The 21,590-nt window shown below is 38.8% G+C and overlaps 1 protein-coding gene across 1 annotated transcript in view; it reads right to left on the bottom strand.

Annotated features, from left to right (window-relative positions):
* Positions 1-21,590, bottom strand: part of CACNA2D3 (calcium voltage-gated channel auxiliary subunit alpha2delta 3) — a gene marked incomplete at both ends in the record, with an annotated part of 376,309 nt that overhangs the window by 275,818 nt on the left and 78,901 nt on the right. The window contains one exon of the mRNA XM_084214355.1: positions 18,496-18,612. Coding sequence (XP_084070481.1) covers positions 18,496-18,612 — 117 coding nt within the window. The remainder of the gene's footprint in view (positions 1-18,495; positions 18,613-21,590) is intronic.

Here is a 21,590-nt window from a genome sequence, read left to right as displayed (position 1 = left end):
TTTACATTATGAAAGACCACAGACTCTGCACATCACTTCCCATTTTGCCATCAGAAATCCTACTTTATTCAGTCTGCTTTGTCTTTGCACATGATTGCAGGGCAGCAGTTTTAAAAAGCTTTACTCTAAAAACTCAAATGCAGAGGAACCTTGCATCTTCAAGCCATATATTAATGTTAATTTTGAGCAAGTCTAAGAATGAGAATTTTACATCTGCTAATTTGTCTTAAAACCAATCAAAGCTACAAGGGATGGTAATTAGTAGCAAGCTAACTGGCTTTGCAGTGTGGACAGGCTTGAATTGAACATCTCAAACCTGACACCATACAGGAGTGTCAGCAGTGCACCAATCTCCAACTTGCCACAAATAGAACTTTTCCTTGTCCCAAAAGATGATAAATATGCACTGATCATTTTTAATTTTAGCAATATTAGCTGAGAAGGTGTTGATTTTTAACTATTACTCTTCAGTCTTTCATGTGCTTTTTTATCCTACATATTAGCATTGCAGACAGTGGGCAGAGCAAAAAAGAAGGAACGTGCTTTGTATTTGGAGAGGCCAAAGGGGAAATGTGAGGTTATTTGCTGTGCATTCCTGTTAGAATTCATCCCACTCCTGTGGAAGGTAAACCTGCCTCCCACGAGCTTTTACTGGGGAATGTTCCCTTGCAGCCCAGAAACGAAGCCATCGATGATGCTCCCACAGTGGAACCACACATTCACCCACTCCCATCTGCAGGTCCCCAACAGCTGTTTGAAAGATCTTTTCACCAGGGTCCCCAGGTGCAGAATTCAGTCAGGGATCTCAGGAATGGCATCCAGTGGAACCCATATTTTACAATTCCCAGAGTTTAGAGGGCAAGGAGAAAGTGGTCAGGATCAGCTACAACACGCTCATTCAAGAGGTTCAAATTCATCCTTTGGCAAATCAGGATTTAGAAGTTTGGGACCACCAGAGAAAACACCACCAAGACCCCCCTTGCTCTGGGATCAAGAGAATCAGTCCCTTCCCATTATTCATATTGCCAGATTAAAGCTTCACTCGAGAAAAGCCAAACTCGATACCACCTTCTCAAAAATTACTGCAAATCTCTGGTTTCTACAAGTTCCAAACTTCCATAAGGTGACAGGGAAGGAATTTGCCTGATGTGTAGCAGAGAGTTCTGCATCACCAGGGCTGGGCACTCCTGGCACAAGGGAATCAGCACGTGCTGTCTGAGCCCAGACAGGTAAGCCTTTTTGGAGAATTCAGTGGTGTTGCTTTGTTCGTTTTGGCTCCCTAAGGACTTAATAAGCAAATAAATACTCTTAGATTTTGGAGTGCTTTCTAAGAGATATCAGGAGAGAATCATCATCTGCACAGATGCTTGAACAGCAGTGAGAGCAGCCAGTTCCATCAGAGGGATGGAAATCATTCCAATTTCAATTTCACATCAAGTGCTAACAGAGGATTTTAGAGCAGGCATCTGACCCAGCCAGCGCTGCTCCGCTTCCAGAGTGATTTGGCTTCCACACAGGCTCCCCCTCACAGTCACTCATTGCAAATCTCTTCTTCAGAAACAGATTTGGAAACTTCAAAGCCAATTAATTCTGTCCTTCAGTCCGCGAGAAAAACCACAAAGCTTACTGTGCCTGCAGCCTGACCTCGGAGAGAGGGAAACAAAACCAAACCAGCTGCTCTTTCAGGTGGCAGAGAAAGTGCCCTGGGGAGCAGGGAGGTTCAGGAATGCTTCACCTTGCTCATTAACGTGCAGGAAGATGAATATCCCAGGTAGATCTCTGTATCTGCATCCGTGGAATTATCAGGGAGCAGGCAGGGAGATCTGTAGATCCTTCCTGGGGATAAGAGGGCTAAAGCAGCCAGAGAGCTGCAGAAATGGGAGAGACCTCTGCTCACCAGCCTCCCTCCACACAAGGCTGCAGGGGCACAGCTGTGGGGGGAATGCTAATTCTGGGCTGGTTTATTGTCTGCTGGAAGTAATGAAATGAGCCGTAGTGGCAGCTCATCCTTGAGGTTTAAGGTTTATTTTCAAATCCAAGGAAAATGAATCTCAGGGATATGGTGAACTCAGACTGACAGATTTCACACAGCTTACCCCCAAATTAATAAATGCCTTGGTGGTGTTCCTTTCCTTCTTTTTTAATTAAGTGACATCCAGATGGAGTAGACAGGAGTATTAAAATTAAAGAATACACCAAATCTTATTACTAGTCTTGCTGTTCCACGATTCCAGTGAGAATTTTACCATTTCCAGAAGCTCCCTCTACGTCTGACTAGTTTTTGTCTTGTTCTGAGGCAAATTTGATGCCAATTCCTGAAGATAGGGAAAGTGCCATACAGAATTCATTTCAGCTGCAATGCCTATTTCAAAGTCTCTTTTTGAAGGTAGCACATGAGCAGATTTGATATTCTCAGAACATATGCATTCACTGCATATCTACTTTGCCTGACAGTTTAAGTGAGACATTTAAATATTCTCTCTGGATTGCAGTGTTCCACATTTCACCTACATCCCACAAAATCCATTGCTCCCAACCTTTTCCTTCTGTATCACACAGTACCTATCACGACATATTCTGAATTGTAAGGAACATCCACAGAGCAGAAACACCAGGTATTCCCTATGGCAAAATTCAGATTAATTGCTAAAATGAGAAAGAGATAAAAAACACAGCTTGGGGGCCACAGTGCAGCAGAGTCTCTTGCCAAAGGCAAGTTTCTAAGGAAGAAAAAATGGTCCTTTATGAACCCTCAAAACTGTCAGTACAAGAGCTGCACAAACGTCAAAACTAAAGAAAACTAAATGGCCCTCAGGTTTAGAAAGAGAGCTTGATTTCAAAAAGAAATAAAAAGCACAAAGCTGTTTTTCAAAAATTAGCTAGATTAAAAACTTGTCAGGATTTTGTGTGTGTGTGCAAAGAGAGAAGGCCAAGTGTGGTACAAGTGAGAGAGCACCCCAGAGCCAGACTGGAATTCCCTTCCTGCACCTGGGAGCAGGTGTGTGCACTCAGAGCCCACCTGCACCAGAATTGTCTCACAAGTGGCCAAAAGCAGAAGCCCAAGGATGCAAAGCACCAAGTAACCATCCAGTACGTGTGACAGCATCCCAGGGCTGTTGGTTTGCTGGTTTTTGGTTATTCAGTCCGAGGCACAAACCACAGAGCTTGCTGTGTCTGCAGCCTGGCCACGGGGAGAGGGACACAAAACCAAACAAGCTGCTCCTGCAGGTGGCAGAGAAAGTGCCCTGGGGAGCAGGGAGGTTCAGGAATGCTCTCCCAAGTTCCATCTGCAGCTCTGGGACTTGACAAGAGCTGAGCAGCCTCCCTTAGGCGCTGCACTGGAAAACAGAGCAGCTGCTTGCCCTGCAATCCTCCCCACCCTTGTGATGCTGCTCACTCCCACCTCAGCCCTGCTCCTCAAGAATGAGGAATTCACATGCATGGAACCCTCTTGCAACAAAGACATTCCAACCTGCAACTGCCTTGGCTTTTCTTCTCTGAGCTCCTAAAGTCCATTATTGCTTTCCTAGGACCTGAGCCCCGCATTGCTGAAGTTGCAGCTGTGCTGTGAATTGTGATATCAGCAAACAGCTGACACAGAAATGAGAGGGTTCACAGGGGCCTTTATAACACCCAAAAGCACCAGGTGAAAATCCTCAGCATAAACCTGACCACAGCTATCAAACCACCAGCAAGGCTTTGGGGCCTCAGATGGGAGGTGATGGAGCCTGGAGGGTGAGCACCAGGGGCTGCTCCTGCTGCACCACCTGGACCAGGAGACCTTGGTCACCTGCAGGTGAAAGCCTGTGATATTTCCTGCTGCCAGTCACTACACATCACATTTGCACTCAGCTACCAGAAACATACATGCTTTTTTGATGAAAAAAATATTAATTCATGTTCAAGGATTGCAAATGTCTTCTCTGAGTTTCTGCTTGTATAAAAATGGGATATTTCTCAGTGTTCTTTATCTTTTAAAAACATATTTAACTCTCTACTTTCTATCAATTCAGAATGGCAGCATTTTTCAAAAGTTTTTTTCTTTGCTTTTCTGTACTACTTATTTTGAGATGAAAAGGAATTACAACAGAAATTCTGGGAGTGCCAAATAGCATTACTGGCCAAGGAGGAGAAGCAGCTACAGAGAGAGCACTGGTTAAGACACCTGAAGCCCTGAAAGAGCTTCCCACACCCCAAAAAGGGATGGGCAGCTCTCCAGATCTGCATGAAGACACTACAAGTTAAGACTTGGAAACGAGCTCCTTTTCAGTTGTTGCACATAGAGGAGATTTGAATTTCTCTATTCTCTTCTGCTAAAAAATTATTGCATGTACTGAAACTCTGAGGTTCACACCAAGCCTTGAGATCTTTAGAGATGATGAGAGGAAGGAGCTTGGTTTTAGCAGTACACAAAAGATGAGAACATCACCTTTACTAACAATACAATCATATTAAGTTTACAAAGTTTAACTCTAATATGACTTTAATTTTGAAACTTTATCTTGGATTTATTATTTCATTTTTATTATTATTATTTTTTAAAAATCACAATGCTGCATGTTATAAAGAAATCTGTGGGAAAGACCAAATGATCTCTGCTGGAATATGATAGGACAGTGGAGCACCTACTCTGAGACTGCCAAGTTATGATTCACTGAGCAGAGTCAAGGTTAGACCCAGATGCCAGTAAAGATTCATTAAGTATGAAATACAATATCAGCAGTGTCTTTGTAATGACCCAAACGCTAATTTTGGCTCAGAGAACTCAAATTCCCCAGTGAGAGAAAGGGAAAGGGGAACAATTTCACAGCTTTCAACCATAAATGTGATAATACGTAAAACACTGGAAAATATATTGGGAACTATGCAAAAGTGAGAGTAGGCAAGTGAAATACAACACTGCAAATTAAAATTGTTTAGTTACATTTTTCTTTTTCATTCTAAATCAAACAATTGTTCCTTTTCCTAGGTATTTTAATTTTGTTATGATTACTCCACAAAAATGAAGTTAAATTTTTTTCATTACCTAATTCATATGTGATGTAATACCAGCAGACTAACCTAGCTTGCTAACACCAAAGCGCTTAGAGTAGAGAAAGGAATAAAAGTCATAATTGATTTGTCTATCCTCAACTCTTCACAAACAGCAAAAGAAAATTACTAGAAAAGGAAGGCTGCATTTTCAAAAGCAGAATTCTACAGGAGGAAATACTGAGTTTAAAATGCCCTTTTTGAAGGAAAAATAGAAACAAAATACATACTACAACAAAATGAAATCTTACCCCAATAAAAAAGTATATTAACTACTTTGTGTTTTTATTAAATTTTATAGGCTCTTTTCATGCCAGCAGGTAATACTTGTTTGTCTCCCAAAATGCATTATAAGAAACTAATACTGAAATCAGACTGAATGAAATTGCATCCAGGATTTAATTTTATGTTCTTTAACTTTGGTCTGAAATGAAATGTTCAGCCACTGAGGATTGCAGTGCAATTAATTCCTGGAGTAAAAATCACCGTAGCACTTTCCCATTCCACTTCTTCAAGCATTAGTGCTTTGTAACACAAATAAGGGGAAACAAATAACAGACATTTATAATAGATAATGAAGACATTTCTCCTGCAAGACACTTTCTTAAATTCAGTCCCATTAGCAAGAAGTCAAATGTGCTGTTGCAGGCTGGTCCAAGCCCTCTGTAAAATCAGCTGCTGGTGCTAATAATTTCTGTCTGGACAAAGGTCCACACTGCAATCAGGATGGCTCAGTCAACATCTTAACTGCGACAGACTGAATGCAGGGGATCAAGCAAGTTTTGAAACTAAATTATTTTTGTCACCACTCATGTAGGTTGAAAGGAAAAGCAGCCAAATTTGCTGTCCAAGATGTTTTCCTTTATGCCAGCAGCAATGATAACACAAAAAGGCATTTTATGTGGTATAAAGAAAAAAAAACCACCTAATTTCTTTTATTTTTTTAATCTGAATGTATTTTATATATGGCATCACAAGTTTTTCTACATCAGAGCTTTAAACTTTTATGGGGTTGCAATGAGTGAACCCCTGTGAGTTTATCTTGCCCTGTAGGTGCCTTGGAAGACTTTTACTTCAACAAATTAAAATTAACCAGAAATCAAGGATACCATCCACATCAGCAGCCACAGGGGCCCCTGCCCTGTGAGATTTGCATGAACAGTGTGGATTTACCTTGTAGGGAGCACAGGGAGAGTTGGGCTACACCAAAGGAGCATCTGCCCCAGGGCTGACACTGCATTCTCCTGGAAGGAATGCACAATGCTTGTGCCTGCTAACAAATGCCAAGTCCTGACTTCCTGAGCATCATCCTTACACCTGAAAGGTTGAGCATCCTCCTGAGTCCTGCTCCACAGCAAAATCAGAATAATGCAAGACCAATTTGTGTCTCTGACAGGAAGCAGCACATCACCCCACAATTCTCACCTCCCCTACTGCAGAATGAAGCTATTTAAGGCTTCATTCATGCATGCATAATATAGGAAAGGCTTCTACATTTGTCTTAGCTCTGCTACTTTAGATGAAACATTCCAGTTATGTCATTTAGAAAATCTAGAGTTTGTGTTGACTACATCCTATACCCCTTTAACTCAGGGAATGCTCAGCTGGAACACCTGGACTTTTCCAAATCTGCAATTACAGAAGATAAAGTTTCTTCTTTACCTGCCACATTCTAAAGAGCTACCAACAGCAAAAACACATAGGCCTGCAGATTGTCACAATATGTGCCATAAAAATGTTTTAAGAACATATAATATAAAAAGCCATTCACTTTCTAATCATTTTCAAACTATGCTCTATTTCTCTGCTAGCTCCATAATAAAACCACATCCTTTTCTGTGCCATCACCTGACTGTACCATCAGAGATTGTGATGACACAGCTGCATTCTCTCACCTGTTCCACTCATATTCCACATATATAGAAAGAAGTCTTGCAAAACTCAATCTGCAGAGGTCTGAGTTTCTCCTGAGCACTGCTTTGGGTTTGCACAGGGGCAGCCTGGCCAGTGCCACCTGCATGGTTCAGTTTCTTTGAGCTCAGAAAACAAGATGATAGATGAGGAGAAGAAAAAGCCATAAGCATGCAGCATTTTTCAAATAAAATATCACTTTTAAAATAAGAATACAGCAGCAGAAAGAACTGTTACAAGCTCAGACTATCTGAACTTTCAAAAACACAGAATTCATCAAATAATTTTTTAAGCTGAACTCTTTGAGCCAAGAACAGAATCTCAGCCCTGAGTGTCAGCACAGAGGGGCACAGGAGAGCTCCCAAACCCTCTGCAGCAGTGATTGCTGCAGTAAAGAACTCGAGAAACAGGACAAAAGCCTTTGTCTGCTCCCTCAGTAAACGATTTCAGCTTATGGCAATCAGTGTTTTATGGGCTTCCTGATTTAAAGGTTGTCCATTAGTATATTAATTAGCCACCTATGGACTCATCTTTTATCAATTTATCCAATTCATTATTGAACTTCTGTCAAAATAAAGATCAAGAGGTTGGGGATTTAATTACCAGATCATGAGCATGGAGTGATCTAAAAGCAAAAGGAAAATAGCTATTCCCATTTTCTAGAACAATTTGTAGTGATATTTAAATGATAATTGCTTAACTCACAAATCAAGGCACAATTTCCATTTTTTTAATGTCAAAAATATTCCCATTAAGATTATTTAGTTTTTTAAACCCATCTCAATAGTAATATTTTTCAAATGTAAAAAAGTAAAACACCATAAATATCCATAGATGTAGCACAATTAAGATAAATGCAAAATTAATGACTCAAGAATTACTAATTTACTGGCACATTTACAGAGTGCTAAATTACCACCTCACTACAAGTTATGGGAAATGAGTTAAAAAAGTAAGATTTTACTGATGAAACCCAGTTTTTTCAATATAATGGAAAATTAGATGCCAATCTTTTTTAATAATAGATGTTGTTCTAGCCTGCTCAGTGTGTTCAAAAAGGAAAAATCCCCATGCTGTGCTAGCCCCAAGGGGCTTTGAAACCCCCCTCAGAAACTCCACTGATGAAAGAAACCAAGGTATAAACTAGGAAATAAAGATGTTTACCAGGGTTCTCCCTTAACCTGTGCCAAAGGTTTAACAGTTACAGCAGTGGTTTTAAATAATCTCTTATCCTCATATTTAGGAATTAAAATTACCCTGAGATGTCCCTGAATTTTTTCTGATGTATAAAAAGCTGCCCTGTAATTTTTTGGGGGAGGCTGTAGAGTGTAGTCCATGCTATGATATACCTGGCAAGGGTGATGTGAAGCTACATGGAATTTCCAAATGCTCCCTCTTTTTCTGCACACAGATTTTGCTGTGCCTTTTTCTGTGCCCTGCTTCTCCAGGTCCAGCTTCTTTTTAAAACAAAGACTCAGGGGTGCAGAGCAGTTCTTTCCTTTTTGCTTGTATATGCCACTGCTCTTAAATGACCCATTGAAAATACAGGGCACCAGATTTTTCTGTAATGTAATATTTCTGTAGTGCTTTGTGCCACAATGATTGCTGTAATTTAAACTTTACATTAAAAAAAAACAAACCCAGACTAATCAATAAAACTTCAGTTTATAGTATTAGTTTGGAACTGTTTATTTCTTACATGAAACACCTCTTTTGTTATGATTTACTCAAACAATTTGTCCTCCTGGAGTACTTGCACAGCACCAGAAGCAATCATCCAAGATATGCTGTGCTAGCTTAAATGACAAAGAAATGCATGTGGGCCAAGAATACATGGCTGTGTGTCTATTCACAGGGAGGTAAAAGAAATTAAAAAGTGATCTCTATAATTTATGGCTTGTTCCCTTCACTGCAAATAATTTTAAAACATACACCAAAGGTAATGTGGCATAATTACATGGCATTGAAATCAAGATGCTCCTGAAATAAATGACTAAACTTGTTCTTACCATAGCCCCTGCAGCAATGACACAGTGATTAGGATAACTAATCTATGTAACTAATAACATTCTTCTTTCCAAATGTAAAATACCACAAAATCAAAGTTCACACTTTTGCTCCCCCCCCCCCCCCAGGGATTTTTAACTTTGTGTCTCCTCAAGACAGAAAAGCAAACTGCAGCCCAGGTGTGGGGCTCTGCACCTGCTCTCACCCAGGTGTGCTGCAGCTCCTGGGGGCCTCAGCTGCTCCTGCCACAAATCCCAAATCTCCAGCAGAAATGTACTGGGATGCTTTTGGCTGTGCACATGGAAAGCTCTGCCCAGACATTTTCATGAAACCCCACATTCAGTCTGTCTTTGGAAGTAATTGAAAATCCATTAACATTTTAATTTTAAGTATAATTCGATCAATTAGTTAAATTGATCAACGGCAAGACTATTATTTCAGTAAGAGTCTAAGGCTATTATTTCAGCCCTAGAGCTGGTTGGTCTCCAGGGTCACAGACTGAAGTACCACAGAATTTGTGCACTGTGAGACTCAGGATGAGTCCTTCTGTCCAGCACAATCTCAAATCCATCAATATGTGCCATGTGTGAGCTACCTTGCCTTATTCCCTAGGAAAATGAAACTTTAAGTCTTGTTAATGTTTTACTGAACCTCTGGAGATTCAGGTTCCTGATTTGAAACATTTTTGCTCAGGCACACACAGTTTGAGCTCAGAGCTGAGTTTTCTGCAGCCACCACACGTAAGGAACTGATCCTCTCCAGCCAGGAGGAGATTCCCACCCTCTAGCAGAGCATGCCACAGCAAAGCACAGTTCAGCCCACCACACACAAAACACCAGACCTGAAGGGACCTATAAGTAATTGGATAATTTCCCTGAAGAGCTGCAGAGTCACCAGAGTTTTCAAAACTCATCCAAATGGTTGGTTCAATAGAGTTCTAAGCCATCACCACCACTTCCATAAGAAAATAAAAAAGCAGTGTCCATCACATGATCCAACTCATTCCTGTCTCCCATCTCTTTCAATATTTTTCATGCCATGCAATGAACAAGGCCCTAATTAATCTAAGGGGAAGAAAACCTCTCTTAACTTTTTGTTTTGGGGTTTCTGCACCGGGTAATTCTTCAGTCTTAAAATTCTCAGGCTATTCTGCACAGCTTTGCCACGGTGGAATAAAAATAAAGGAGAAAGGAGAGGTGAGCAAGAACCTGTGGAAGCCAGAAGAGACATTTTTGAAGAGAGCCATTGCTAATTTGGAAGTATGTCAAAGTACAGGCCAGGACAATCCAGAAGTCTAACATTAGCAAACAAAACTTGAGCCTTTTTCTTGGCATTCATCAAAAGGAAGATGAGTTTTGAATATTTGAAATTCTAGTTACAGCATCAAATCTGATGTTTTATGGCAGCTGTATTTCAGACAGCTGTTAAAATACAGATCAAAACAAGACCATTAACTAAATGTTCTGTTAACTCACTCTCAAAATAAGCCCCTGCTTTTCCAAAGGAGAAAAAAACCCAAAAGAAAGGAGTTTATTTTATTGTTTCACATACCAGTAGTAGAGATAATCCTGATGTTCTGATTGGGAAATTGTGACCACCTGAAATTCAGTGCTGCTGGGAAGTTTCTTTACCCCCACTCCTCTCAGCAGCTCCCTGGAATGATCAGAGAGCCCATGAGGTTAAAAAGGACACTGCAAGAGTCCATGAAGTTCCCCAGTCTTAAAGAAACTGTTCAGCTGGGAGCAGCACAGTGGGTTTATTTTATAAACCTATAATTCTATTCAAATTAGAAGATAAAAGAAACTGCAGTGTCCAGAGAAAATAAGATGAGGCAGAATAACTTTTGAAGCAGTAAGTTTTAAAAATCCAAAGGGTGAGAGAACAAGGAAATGCACCAACCACGGTGGGCATGTTTGGAATACGGGATCAGCTGTTGGAGACACAAAAAAATCAACTGAGCTGGAAGTATTTTAGATGAAGCAGGCTTCTTCCTACCTAATTACACTGGATCAAACTCCAGGCAGGTGGGAGTGAGGAGGATCAATGGGGTGTTTGTGTGTGCAGGAGGCTCTTGGGGTGCTCCAGGGCAGGTCAGGCTGGAAGCTCCATCGCAGAGCAGAGGGAAGGGTTCATGCCCATAAAACACCACTCATGAATTCTCTTTGCACCTCTTTTCACTGAAATGCTTCTGAGCACTTCAGAGTGAAGAATCACACAGAGATGATAGTCTCTCTCCTCCTCAAAATATTGATAAATGACCATTCATTAAATGGCTCCAAAAAGCCATTATCAGGCTCCTCCTCACCGCTGCTCCTGGTGCTCCCTCGCGCTCCACAGATGGAGCAGAGGAGTGGGAATCATTCATGGGATGGAAAAGGAGGCAGCAGCTTGGAAACCTGCTCTGCACAGGCTGAGCAATCTCAAAGAGATATTTTTTATTACCTAAGCATTAAAATGCACACAAGGATTCAAAAAACAAACTAATGTTACATAAACAGCAAGCTATAGTGCACCTTCTCAAGAGAATATTTATAATCAATTAAAAATAGGTATCACTAAACCCTCTAAAATTAATATGACACTGAACATCTATCATTTCTTTGATATAAAAGTACCAGTATTTATTTTTATAATTCCAACAAATAGATTCAATGATATGTATTTACAATGTGAGATCAGGATCCTAATTGAAAATTGAGAAGATGACAGTTGTGCAAGTGAAATTAAGTTTTAATTAAAATATTACTATTTGAAGTTTAAATCCCACATTGAACAGAAAGTTGGACAATACGACTTTGTTATATAATTAATGTTAATTTAAAGCACTAAAATATGCTAATACCCTAAAACACTGATAAGAAGGAAGGATAAATGAGACTAATTTATCCTACTTCATTTTTCCAAAACTAGTTTACTGCTTTTTTCTGCTCTCTGAAACACTATTTTATGTTGATTGCAGAGACTGAATGGTGTGTGCTGTTGTCTAATACAGGAATTAATCTGTGAAGTGGCTGGATTTCCTCACTGTACTTTCACATAAATGCTACATAGTTGAATGCACTATCTTTAAATACTTTTTATTTCTTTTCTTGGCACTGGAGATGAGACCATCATAATTTTCTTCTGCAGCAAATGCTTTGAAGTTTTCTTTACGAGTCTTAATTTTTCTCCTTTTTATGGTATGACTACTTTTTCTTTTTTCTAAATTTGAACTTCAAGAAATTGACATTTTTTTCCTTTAGCATACAAACAGGCCAGGGTTTTAAAGACAGATAAAAATCCAAAAATGGTTCAGAATGCTTTACTTTTTGTAAATATTTCAAATTGTAGCCTGACATGAAAGCTCCACGTTTGCAGAGCTGTAGCAGAATTTTCTCCAGCAGGGACGAGCTGGGAGCAGGAATTCCTGGATATTGCACATCCTGTACACGACTCCCTGGAAATCCTGGCAAACACACATCCCCTGAAACATCTCCCTGAGGTTCTCCCTGGTTTTCTTTTCATTCTCTCCCACTGAGCTTTTCCATGTTTCACGTCTTCCCCCCTGCCAAGACCTGTTCTGACAACCCAGCTATCCTGGTTTTAGGACATATGAGAGTTAAATATTTCATCAATGCACTTGGGCTCCCTGCTATGTTTCACAGAGATCTACAGACAGAAAAGCTAGCTTCCATTAGAGCTGTCTATTTCATATTTATTCCATTAGACACAGGCATGAGGTAAAGTGACTGTACCTATTTCATTCATTCCTCGTGTTTAGCAGCAAATGCACCTGAGGACAGTCTGAGCTCTCACACCACAGCCATGGCATGGGAATGAAAAGAAAAAAGAAGCCCACCCACACTCCAATTAAATAGATTCCTCCCCCCCCCTTTCAGAACTCATAGCAGTTAACAAATAAAAAAATTTCTTGACAAACTCAAAGAACTAAGAAGAGAAGCAGCAAGGTGGGATTTAGTTGATCTGCACTAGAATAGGTTTGGCAATCCTTCCTTTGTTGAATTTCCTAAATCCTACACATTTACCAAGAGCAATCTTCAAGTCCAATAGCAATAAGGAATAAAAATATTTACTGTGCCTTTAAATAGTCTCCAAATCACTATCAAGGTTATGCATTATGCTATTGAATACTCCCCTGTCAGTGGATTGCTATCCATCTTTTCATTTTCTAATGTATTCCAATTTTCAAAAAAGTAAAAATAAAGCTCTTCATGCTTTCAAGAACACAAATTTATTACTGACACATGAAGGAGACCAGTAAAATTATGAGCAAATTTAAATGACACCAAAATTAAATAGCAACAATTACAGTTAAAATACTAAATGTGAATACAAAAATATTGCTGAAAACCTTTAATTTGTTAGCAGTAATTAACACAACTGTAGCCATCTCTCCTTTATTCCTTATGTCTTTATTCTGTCAGTTAAAACTATTTATAGTGATACTGGGTTGATTCACCATAATTTCCTTCCACCCACAACCATCTATAATTTTTTCCCTCAGTAATTTTATAAACTTAATGTTGAGGTTCTCTTTTTTTCATTTCCATCTGAATATTAAAAAAAAACCCTTTGTTACTATATTTAAAAAAAATCAGTGGTCAATACAGCCCCCACTGAGCTGCAGCTGTAAAGAGTGCACGTTGATATTCATTTTTCTTCTAATTCTACAGATGCAAATTAGCTCAAGGAAAGAACTTAGTTTATTCTATCTTTGAAGTAGTGAGCCAAGAAAAGTAATATGTTTTGACATTAAAGATCTATTTCTATTATATTATATAAATATAAATATGAATGATTGTTTGCTTCTCTTCTCCAGAATGCTGTTCCCAATCTAGCCTTGATCACAGTGATAGAAAATCAGAATGAAAATACAGTGCAATAAAATACACACTGGGCATTCAAGCCAGTGCACATTTAAAACAGTATCCAAAAAAAAATCAGTTCAAAATGCACCTGGAATATTCCTCACTGTTGTCTCAAATAGGAAAAAACTCACCACTAAGTTACATACTAAAAATAAGTTAAATTCCAAGTACACTCATGGAAAGATTAAACTATTTGGAGGTGGATTGTAAATAAAGCATTCAGTATTAATTTTTAACTGAGCTTTCATGCACTCTGTGGAAATCTTTTGCAGTGCTCTGAATAAAGAAGAGCTCCTTAGCAACTTTCACTCTCAGCTTGAAATTACTTGCCACGATCTTTTGCTCATCAAGTTCATTCTGCACTCATTAACACATCACTTTAAATAAAAATTCATTTATTGACCAGGACAGCAATTTACCAGCATTTGCCTGGAAATATCTGAATGCAGTATGTGCTGTTTGATACTTTCTTACTTATAAATGTAGATATACATGCAGAAAAACAATAGTAAATTGTAGCTGTTGATATGGCACACATAAACCTCAAAATGCACATCTAAAGATCTGCACCCACACAAACATACATGTGCACACTAAAATGTGCACACCACACGTGCATGTGAGTAAGCACAAACATCTCAAGCACACAAAATTCTCAAACTGTGCATAAACCACACCATCCTAATAGTGCCCAAAAAAAAGCTTAAAGACCGGTGTAAAAATCATCAGTGGGGAAAAAAAAAATCCCTTTCTCTTCATTGCAAATGTTTGTTAAATGTAAATGCTGATATTCTACTCCTTGGAAGAACATTTGTCTGCGTGTGGAATTTCATGATAAAAGGCTTTAGAGTCCCAGGTTTCTCTAGATAAACCCTGCTGGTTTACTGATGCATGAATGCACTGAAATTGAATTACTGTACAACAGCAATTACTTTTCACAGTACAGTTATAATGAGAATCAGCTTCACAATGAACACCAGGTAGCTATGGTAGGGAAAGTTAATAAAAAGAAGCCTCTTATTTGCATTTTCCACTGCAGCAAGTGTAGTTGCCTTAAAGAAAAACCATCCTTAACACTTGATTTGCCATCATAGCAGTGAATCAACAATCATTTTTATAGAACTTCTTTATTTGCAAGGAAATATTAATGAAAAGCAAAATTTTAGTACAAAGCTAAAGTTACAATAATAGCTTTTCAAATATTCCCTAATAACTTGGTTATCTTTCATTTTGCTATCTTTTCCCCTCCCTCTAGCCTTCAGTTTTTTCCAGTATGCCAATAACCAGGAAAAGTAAAAGCACCAAATGAACAATTTTAACTCCACCTCTTTTTCACTATCAAGTTTGTTGCCATGGTCATTTGTCACTTACTGAGCATTATGTCACAGTGCTTCATTCCCGTTCAGATTCAAATTTGTAAAGTCACTGAAGTATCATAAAACCTTCTAAAAATTATATTAAAAAAAAAATCCCAGGTAACTTTAAGACTGATGAAGCAAACTTCCTCTGAGTGAAATAAGTAAAAGTCCCAGAGAAGCAGCAATAGCTCAAGTGACAGCAGACTACATGAAGGTCTCAAAGGGATTATTTGTGTTTGGCTGTAAAGTTGAAACAACTGCTGAACAGTGCAGGAAACATTTCTGTGTCTGTCACCTTATGGGCAGTAAGATTTTTCCCATCTCAAGCACTGTAATATTAAAAGTAAATGGATCCATTTACCTTTGCCACAGATAGAAACAAAAAACACCAGTGGCATTGAATCAAAACCACAGCTCGGGGATTTTAACTGAATTCATGTCACAAATACTTCAAAATAAAATACAAAGCTGCCTGGCTGAAATCAGTCAGGTAGGGCAGCATTGGGAAGGAAATGGTTAACAGGAATATCCTGAACTGATATAAACCCAAGGTAAATAGTGAACACTGGGGAGAAGGAGGGGGGGAAATGTTGCTTGCAAGGTTTTCCACCAGAAAGTAGATGACAAAAGGTTATATAATTGGTTTAGCACTTTCAGTTTTCCATTTATCTTATGTATCTGACAGAACAAAAATAGGACAATCTGTGATAGGATAATTGCATACTGAAGGGTAATTCAAACAGGGAATGAATATGATAAAAATCACACTGAACCAACTAATCACTATGAAAAGCGATGAGACAAAGATAAAAATTCATGCAGAATATTCAGGGGGAGAAGGGAGAAGAGTTCACTTGTGATTAGTAGTTTCAAATAAGTTCATATGTTTGAAAGCATCAAGCAGAATCACCAAAAAAAAGGCAACAAAAAAAAAAACTCCACAAAAACTCATTCTTCTTGGCCTTTTCTACAAATCAAACACTTTATGTGCTATGAATTTTTGAACATTTTCAGAGTGCTACATCTGCTAACACCTGACAAAGTATGCTTAGCCCAAAATGCTTTTGGAGAAAACATTTTAATCAACAATGGATTTTGATGTGTACTTGAAGCAAGTTCTCTCAGTGGTGTAGGGTAACAATTTGGGCTAATATTGGAACACATTTTCTGAGTCCTTGGATTTGCAGCCTCACAATCCCGTCTCCATTATTTCTAGGTCTGAGGGATATTTTGTACGGTATTCTTCATTTAGTACTTCCTCCAACATCACCACCAATAGACCTGACACATTGCTCTGGATTGTACATTTCAGTGCTCTTGCATGAGTTTCCATCCAAAGCTTATGTCAAAATTCAAGTATTTTGCAGACAAGGTGATCCAGTACCAGGATGGAACAGAGCCCTTAAGTGTAGAGGAATTTTCTAATTCCCATCTCACCTCCCCAGATATGAGGGGAAAATTAGTTGTGATGAACCAAGGGTGAAATTTCTGCAAAACCCACGTTGTACCAAAGGTTTTTGTACTTCTCAGGATGCAAATTACCAAGCACTACGTACTGCCAGAACCGAATGGGTCACTCTTTACATCTCTAGCATCAAGAAGGCCCAATTTATATAATTATGCAAAAATTAAAAGCTTAATTGGAAAGTACACTAAACAGATCATTTCTTAAAAGAAGTGACCCTGTCCAAACCACACATTTAGCTTCCTTTCCAAAGATGGAAACCTTGCAAAAAAGGCTCTGGATTTCAGTCACTTTTTCCAGCACTAAAATCCATTCGCTCAAGATTACACGCATGGTTTAACTTCGCGGAATTCGGGCTTGTTTTCACTCAGAGCACGGTGGTCTATATTGATCCTGGATTTTTTTTCCCCTCCTTAGATAAAAACACCATCTGTATGAAGAGACCAGACCTGTTCTAAGCATTTGTTAGGAAGCTCTAATTGAGACACAAACTGCCCTTCCCCACCAGCGCTCCTCCCTGCTGGAATTCTATCCCTCGCCAGCCAAGTGCGCTGCTCGCCTCTCGCTCTGAACAAGTGCTGCTCCAAGAATGCTTTGCTCACATGATCATCTCAGGGGAGCAGTTTTCCCTGCAAAGAAACAAGGAAAAGAGTCCTCCCCCTTCCCCAAGTCAATATTCTTCAGGCTTCTGGAAGCTGTTGCACACATATTAAAGTGTAGTTTTCCCTCTGAAAAACACACTGTAAAAATAGCATTGCGGGGTTCCATGTTTATTGTCTTTCTCTGCTTCCCTGCCAAGTGAGCTCAGTTTTACAAGCTGAAATATGTTTTACTTCACTGCCAGCCCTGAAAATTCAACCTCTTAAACGTAGCCAAATTCCTTCCTCCCTTTTGCACCATAACAAATAATACAAGGCTGAGGGTGGAATTGTATCCTCAGTCACACAAAAGGAATCCCTGTCCTCGGGTGATGCCTCCAGCTCTGCAGTGGGGACAGGAGGATCTTCAGCTCAATTGAGCAGCTAAGTCTGGCTGAAATAGAGCAGCTGATGGTAAACAGCATCACCATAATGTCCTGTGAGTTTGCTGACAGGGGTGATGCCACATTGTTCCAGTCAGTCACCTCAATTTCTAGCAAAGAATAATGCAAAAGGAAAACTACAACAGGAAGATTTTTTTTTTTTTTACTCTTTAGACCACACATTTTACAACAAACTCCTATTTGATTTAATAAAACATAAAAATCTGAACTTTTTTCTCAGTTTTATAGTAAGTTAAATAGACACCAAAGTTATTACAAAAGAAGGACCAGAATGGAGAGAGAAAAATACAAAAAAAAAAAAAAAAGAAAAAAAGCACAAAAACTTACAGACTTACAGAGAGCAGCCTAGTTATTCAGTGATCATTAACAAGCTACATGAAGAGTGATGTGTTGCTTACCACAATTAAAATGTTTACCATTTGAAGTGTTTGCATCTTTTCCTGAGTTACTGAACTCAGACATCTCCCTCCAATACTATTTTTATAATAGTGAGCACTGATATTAAGTCTGCTTTGCTTGGATATTTTAAAATCTACCATTTCAACCATAGGTTTTATTGCACACAGTGATATGTTACAGACTCATATTGGAAATTGGCAGTCCCAATCTCGTTGCACACTGTTACATTTTGTCTACTGATGGTATAAATAATTTAAATCTATTCTCTTGAACAGTGATCCTGAAATACTCCTGAATGCTTTAGCATTTCCACTTCAGCACCTTCAATTGCTAGTACAGCCTTCAGAGCAGAGCCTAAACCATATATTTAGTTTTACATCATAGAAGGAAATAGCAGATCGATCTGCTGCTTACCCGTACGGCTTCGGACTTCTTATGAAACATTTCTTCCATATTCTTTGCTAACTTTTTCACAAGCTGAAGGCCATCAATTTCTTCTATTGCAACATCCTTCTCATATTCTTTGTATTTCTGGAAGAAGAAAAGAAAAATAGGGAAAAGTTACTCACAGGGAACCAGCTGAAATTTTGACAACTAATTATTCGTTTTATATTACACTTTTGCTGACATTCTTCATTTATTTGATGTTTATTTGCGTGACAGCAGGCTGCTTTGTGCCAAGATGCTGTCATGGGGAGAGAAAAACTGGATTAGAACCAGAAGTCCATTTAAAAAATAATAAAAATATTTATCTCGTGCACTGTAGGAAAACGATAACTCCCCTTCACAATGTTTAAATTACTCTTCCCCACAATTAAACAAGAGCCAAAAAGAAGAAACAAAAAACCCTTGTATCTCCTCCAAAAATCATGTAAAAACAGTGATATATTGGCAATCCCTCTGCCTTAGCAACCTAGAATCCTCCTCCTCAGCTGAACTCCTGTAGCTGCCTATTTCCCAAGCTTTATACAACATTTACATCAGGAGTGCTCACACCACGAGCTTCTCTAGACATGCTTAACTTTTCATGCCAACAAAGGCCTAAACAAAGCACATCAACTTGAGCCTTCACCTAAACACAAGCATCAAAGCATCCTTTATCCAAATTCATGAGCATTACATTTCACAGCGTGAATAACTCTTGGAATACCTAAGCACTAAAAAAATACTCAAAACAAGTTTTATCCTCTATTTTCTGCATATCAATACTTTTTTTTTTTCCTCATCAGTGTTTATGAGGAAGCTTTGTAAAAATTAATTATTAAAAAGAATTTAATGCTGAGAGCATTTTTCTTCCCCACATTCCTCCACTGCAGCCTGTTCCCTAAGGACTGTTGGCTCCCACTCTGGCCATTCTTTCCCTCTCTCTCTCTAAAACATGCACAGTTTTGTTGAACTGATCCCTGCCCATCACCAAACCCTTCACCTGACCACAAACCTGCACCTCCATGACTCAGGGAGGGAGAGGAAGGCACACCTTGGTATCATGAAAAAAAAATTATCATTAAAATTTGCCTGCAGAATGATGATCCTTATAGAACTCCAGAGAGACAATGGAGAATAAGGTGACCAAAAACAGAGGTTCAAAGCAGCTTGAAGAATATTAAAATGTTCAAAAGAGTGAATAAGCCAGGACAAGTGATGTCCTGGCTGGTGACACAAGAAAGGACTCTTTTGTTAAGAGAATGCCTGCACATGTTGTACCCATTTCCCCCAACAAAACTAATTTTCAAGCTAGACTGACACTTTGTACTTCCTTTAAACTTTACTCTTCTCTGTGAAAATCTGTGAATGTTTTGAAAATGAAACAATATTTAATAAAACATAATAGTTAAAAATATGAAGTTGTCAGTAAATATTTAGGGTAATGTTTTTGTATCTGTAATTTCAGAAATAATTTCATTTTTCCCCATTACTGCCTGTCATTAATCTCTAGTTTGAGACCTTAATAGCAATCTAGCAACCTAAGAAACCTCCAACAAACCCATTGCATTTTACTCCCTCGAGGCAGGCAGAGAGATTTGGGTTTTCCCCCTCTTTGATCTGCACTTAGATACCATCAACAGAGTTCTGATTTCAATTCTTGAAGTCCATTTATGTCATTACTCGAGATAAAAGGGATTTTTCTAAAATAGAAAAATACACTTTTATTTCCTGTTCACTGGAGAAAATATAAGAGCACAGTGGACAAGAGAGGCAAATGCTATTGTAGCCAACACCATGATAAAATGCAGTAAATGATCAGGAAACTGAAAACACTGCCAGTTAATGAATGATGTCAATGTCTGTCCACATCCCACAGGATTTAAAGCTTTGGGGAATTTAAAACAAATCAAGTACAAATTTGAATCTCTTATTTCCAGCTGCACAGAGCATGTTCAACATTTCACCTCCTGATAAAAATGTTTCCTTTAGACTTGACCTTTGAGTTTTTAGAAAGTATTCTAAAATGCATCACTTGAAGAGACAGCTTTCAGGTCATCAGATTTATTGATTTGAGCTTTGCCATTGAGTGAAGAAAGCCAGGCAATTATTCACTGTGCTTGCCTGAAAACTGAATGGAACTGTTGAAATCCACAACGTTTTCTAGGCACACAGAACCCTACCACATGGTCTATTAAGCTCTTGTGAAAGCACATAAAAAAGCCACACTCCTCAATTTTGAGTAACTGGGGCTTTTGAAAGCTAAAAATAACTTGCACTCAAAAGAGATGTGAATGATTTCTTAACTTGTAATTTATGATCTTATAATTATGCCAGTTCATAGTAAATAAATGCATTTTTTCATAATTCAAATACCAAAGTTCCAACACAAAAGAAGAAATTGGAAGAAACAGAAGATATTATTTCAGATCTATTTGAAAAGAGCCCACATCTTGCATGGTGTGCAACTCCACTCAGTTGCTGGAAGCCTTCAAGAACATTTGCAACAAGACCAGGAGAGTTTGGTCTGCAAGACCCTGGGATCCAAGAGGTTTATGTATTACATACTTTATATTTGGAATTCCACTGCCATAAAAAAGCACTTCTATCATTTTTTCACCATCATTGGAAGGTTCCAAAACAGGAAAAGTATGTGGTTGTAAAAAACTTCCAGCTGTTTTTGCTCTCCTGGTGCCTGGAGGGGAGAGTGCCAGCCTGACCCGGGGGTGTCTGTGCCCCCAGTGCTCACTCTGCAGGATGCTGGGGTTTAGATTCCACCCATAAAGAACCTGATTTGATAACAACTATCAATGCAAGAAACCTGAATCACACAGGACAGTGAAAACACACAAAACCACGATAAAACCACACCAAAGGCCATCATTAACACTGCATTCTCTTCCTCTCACTGCAGCAGCTGTCTGACCTCCAGGCCCTCATCCTTTCCCCATCACTAAATTTTTACATATTATATTTGGGGTTAAGTTTCAATAAATTAAAACAGCAAAGACATAGTCCCTCTGGAATAAATTTGAAATTTTTTAAAATGAAATTATTATATTTTGATGTTATCTTGAGAAAGCAGC

Source organism: Fringilla coelebs (genome assembly GCF_963513975.1).
Source record: "Fringilla coelebs genome assembly, chromosome: 13".
In the NCBI taxonomy this organism is placed as follows: domain Eukaryota; kingdom Metazoa; phylum Chordata; class Aves; order Passeriformes; family Fringillidae; genus Fringilla; species Fringilla coelebs.
The sequence above is the reverse complement of the archived record's forward strand: the minus strand, read 5'-3'. Positions and strand labels throughout refer to the sequence as shown.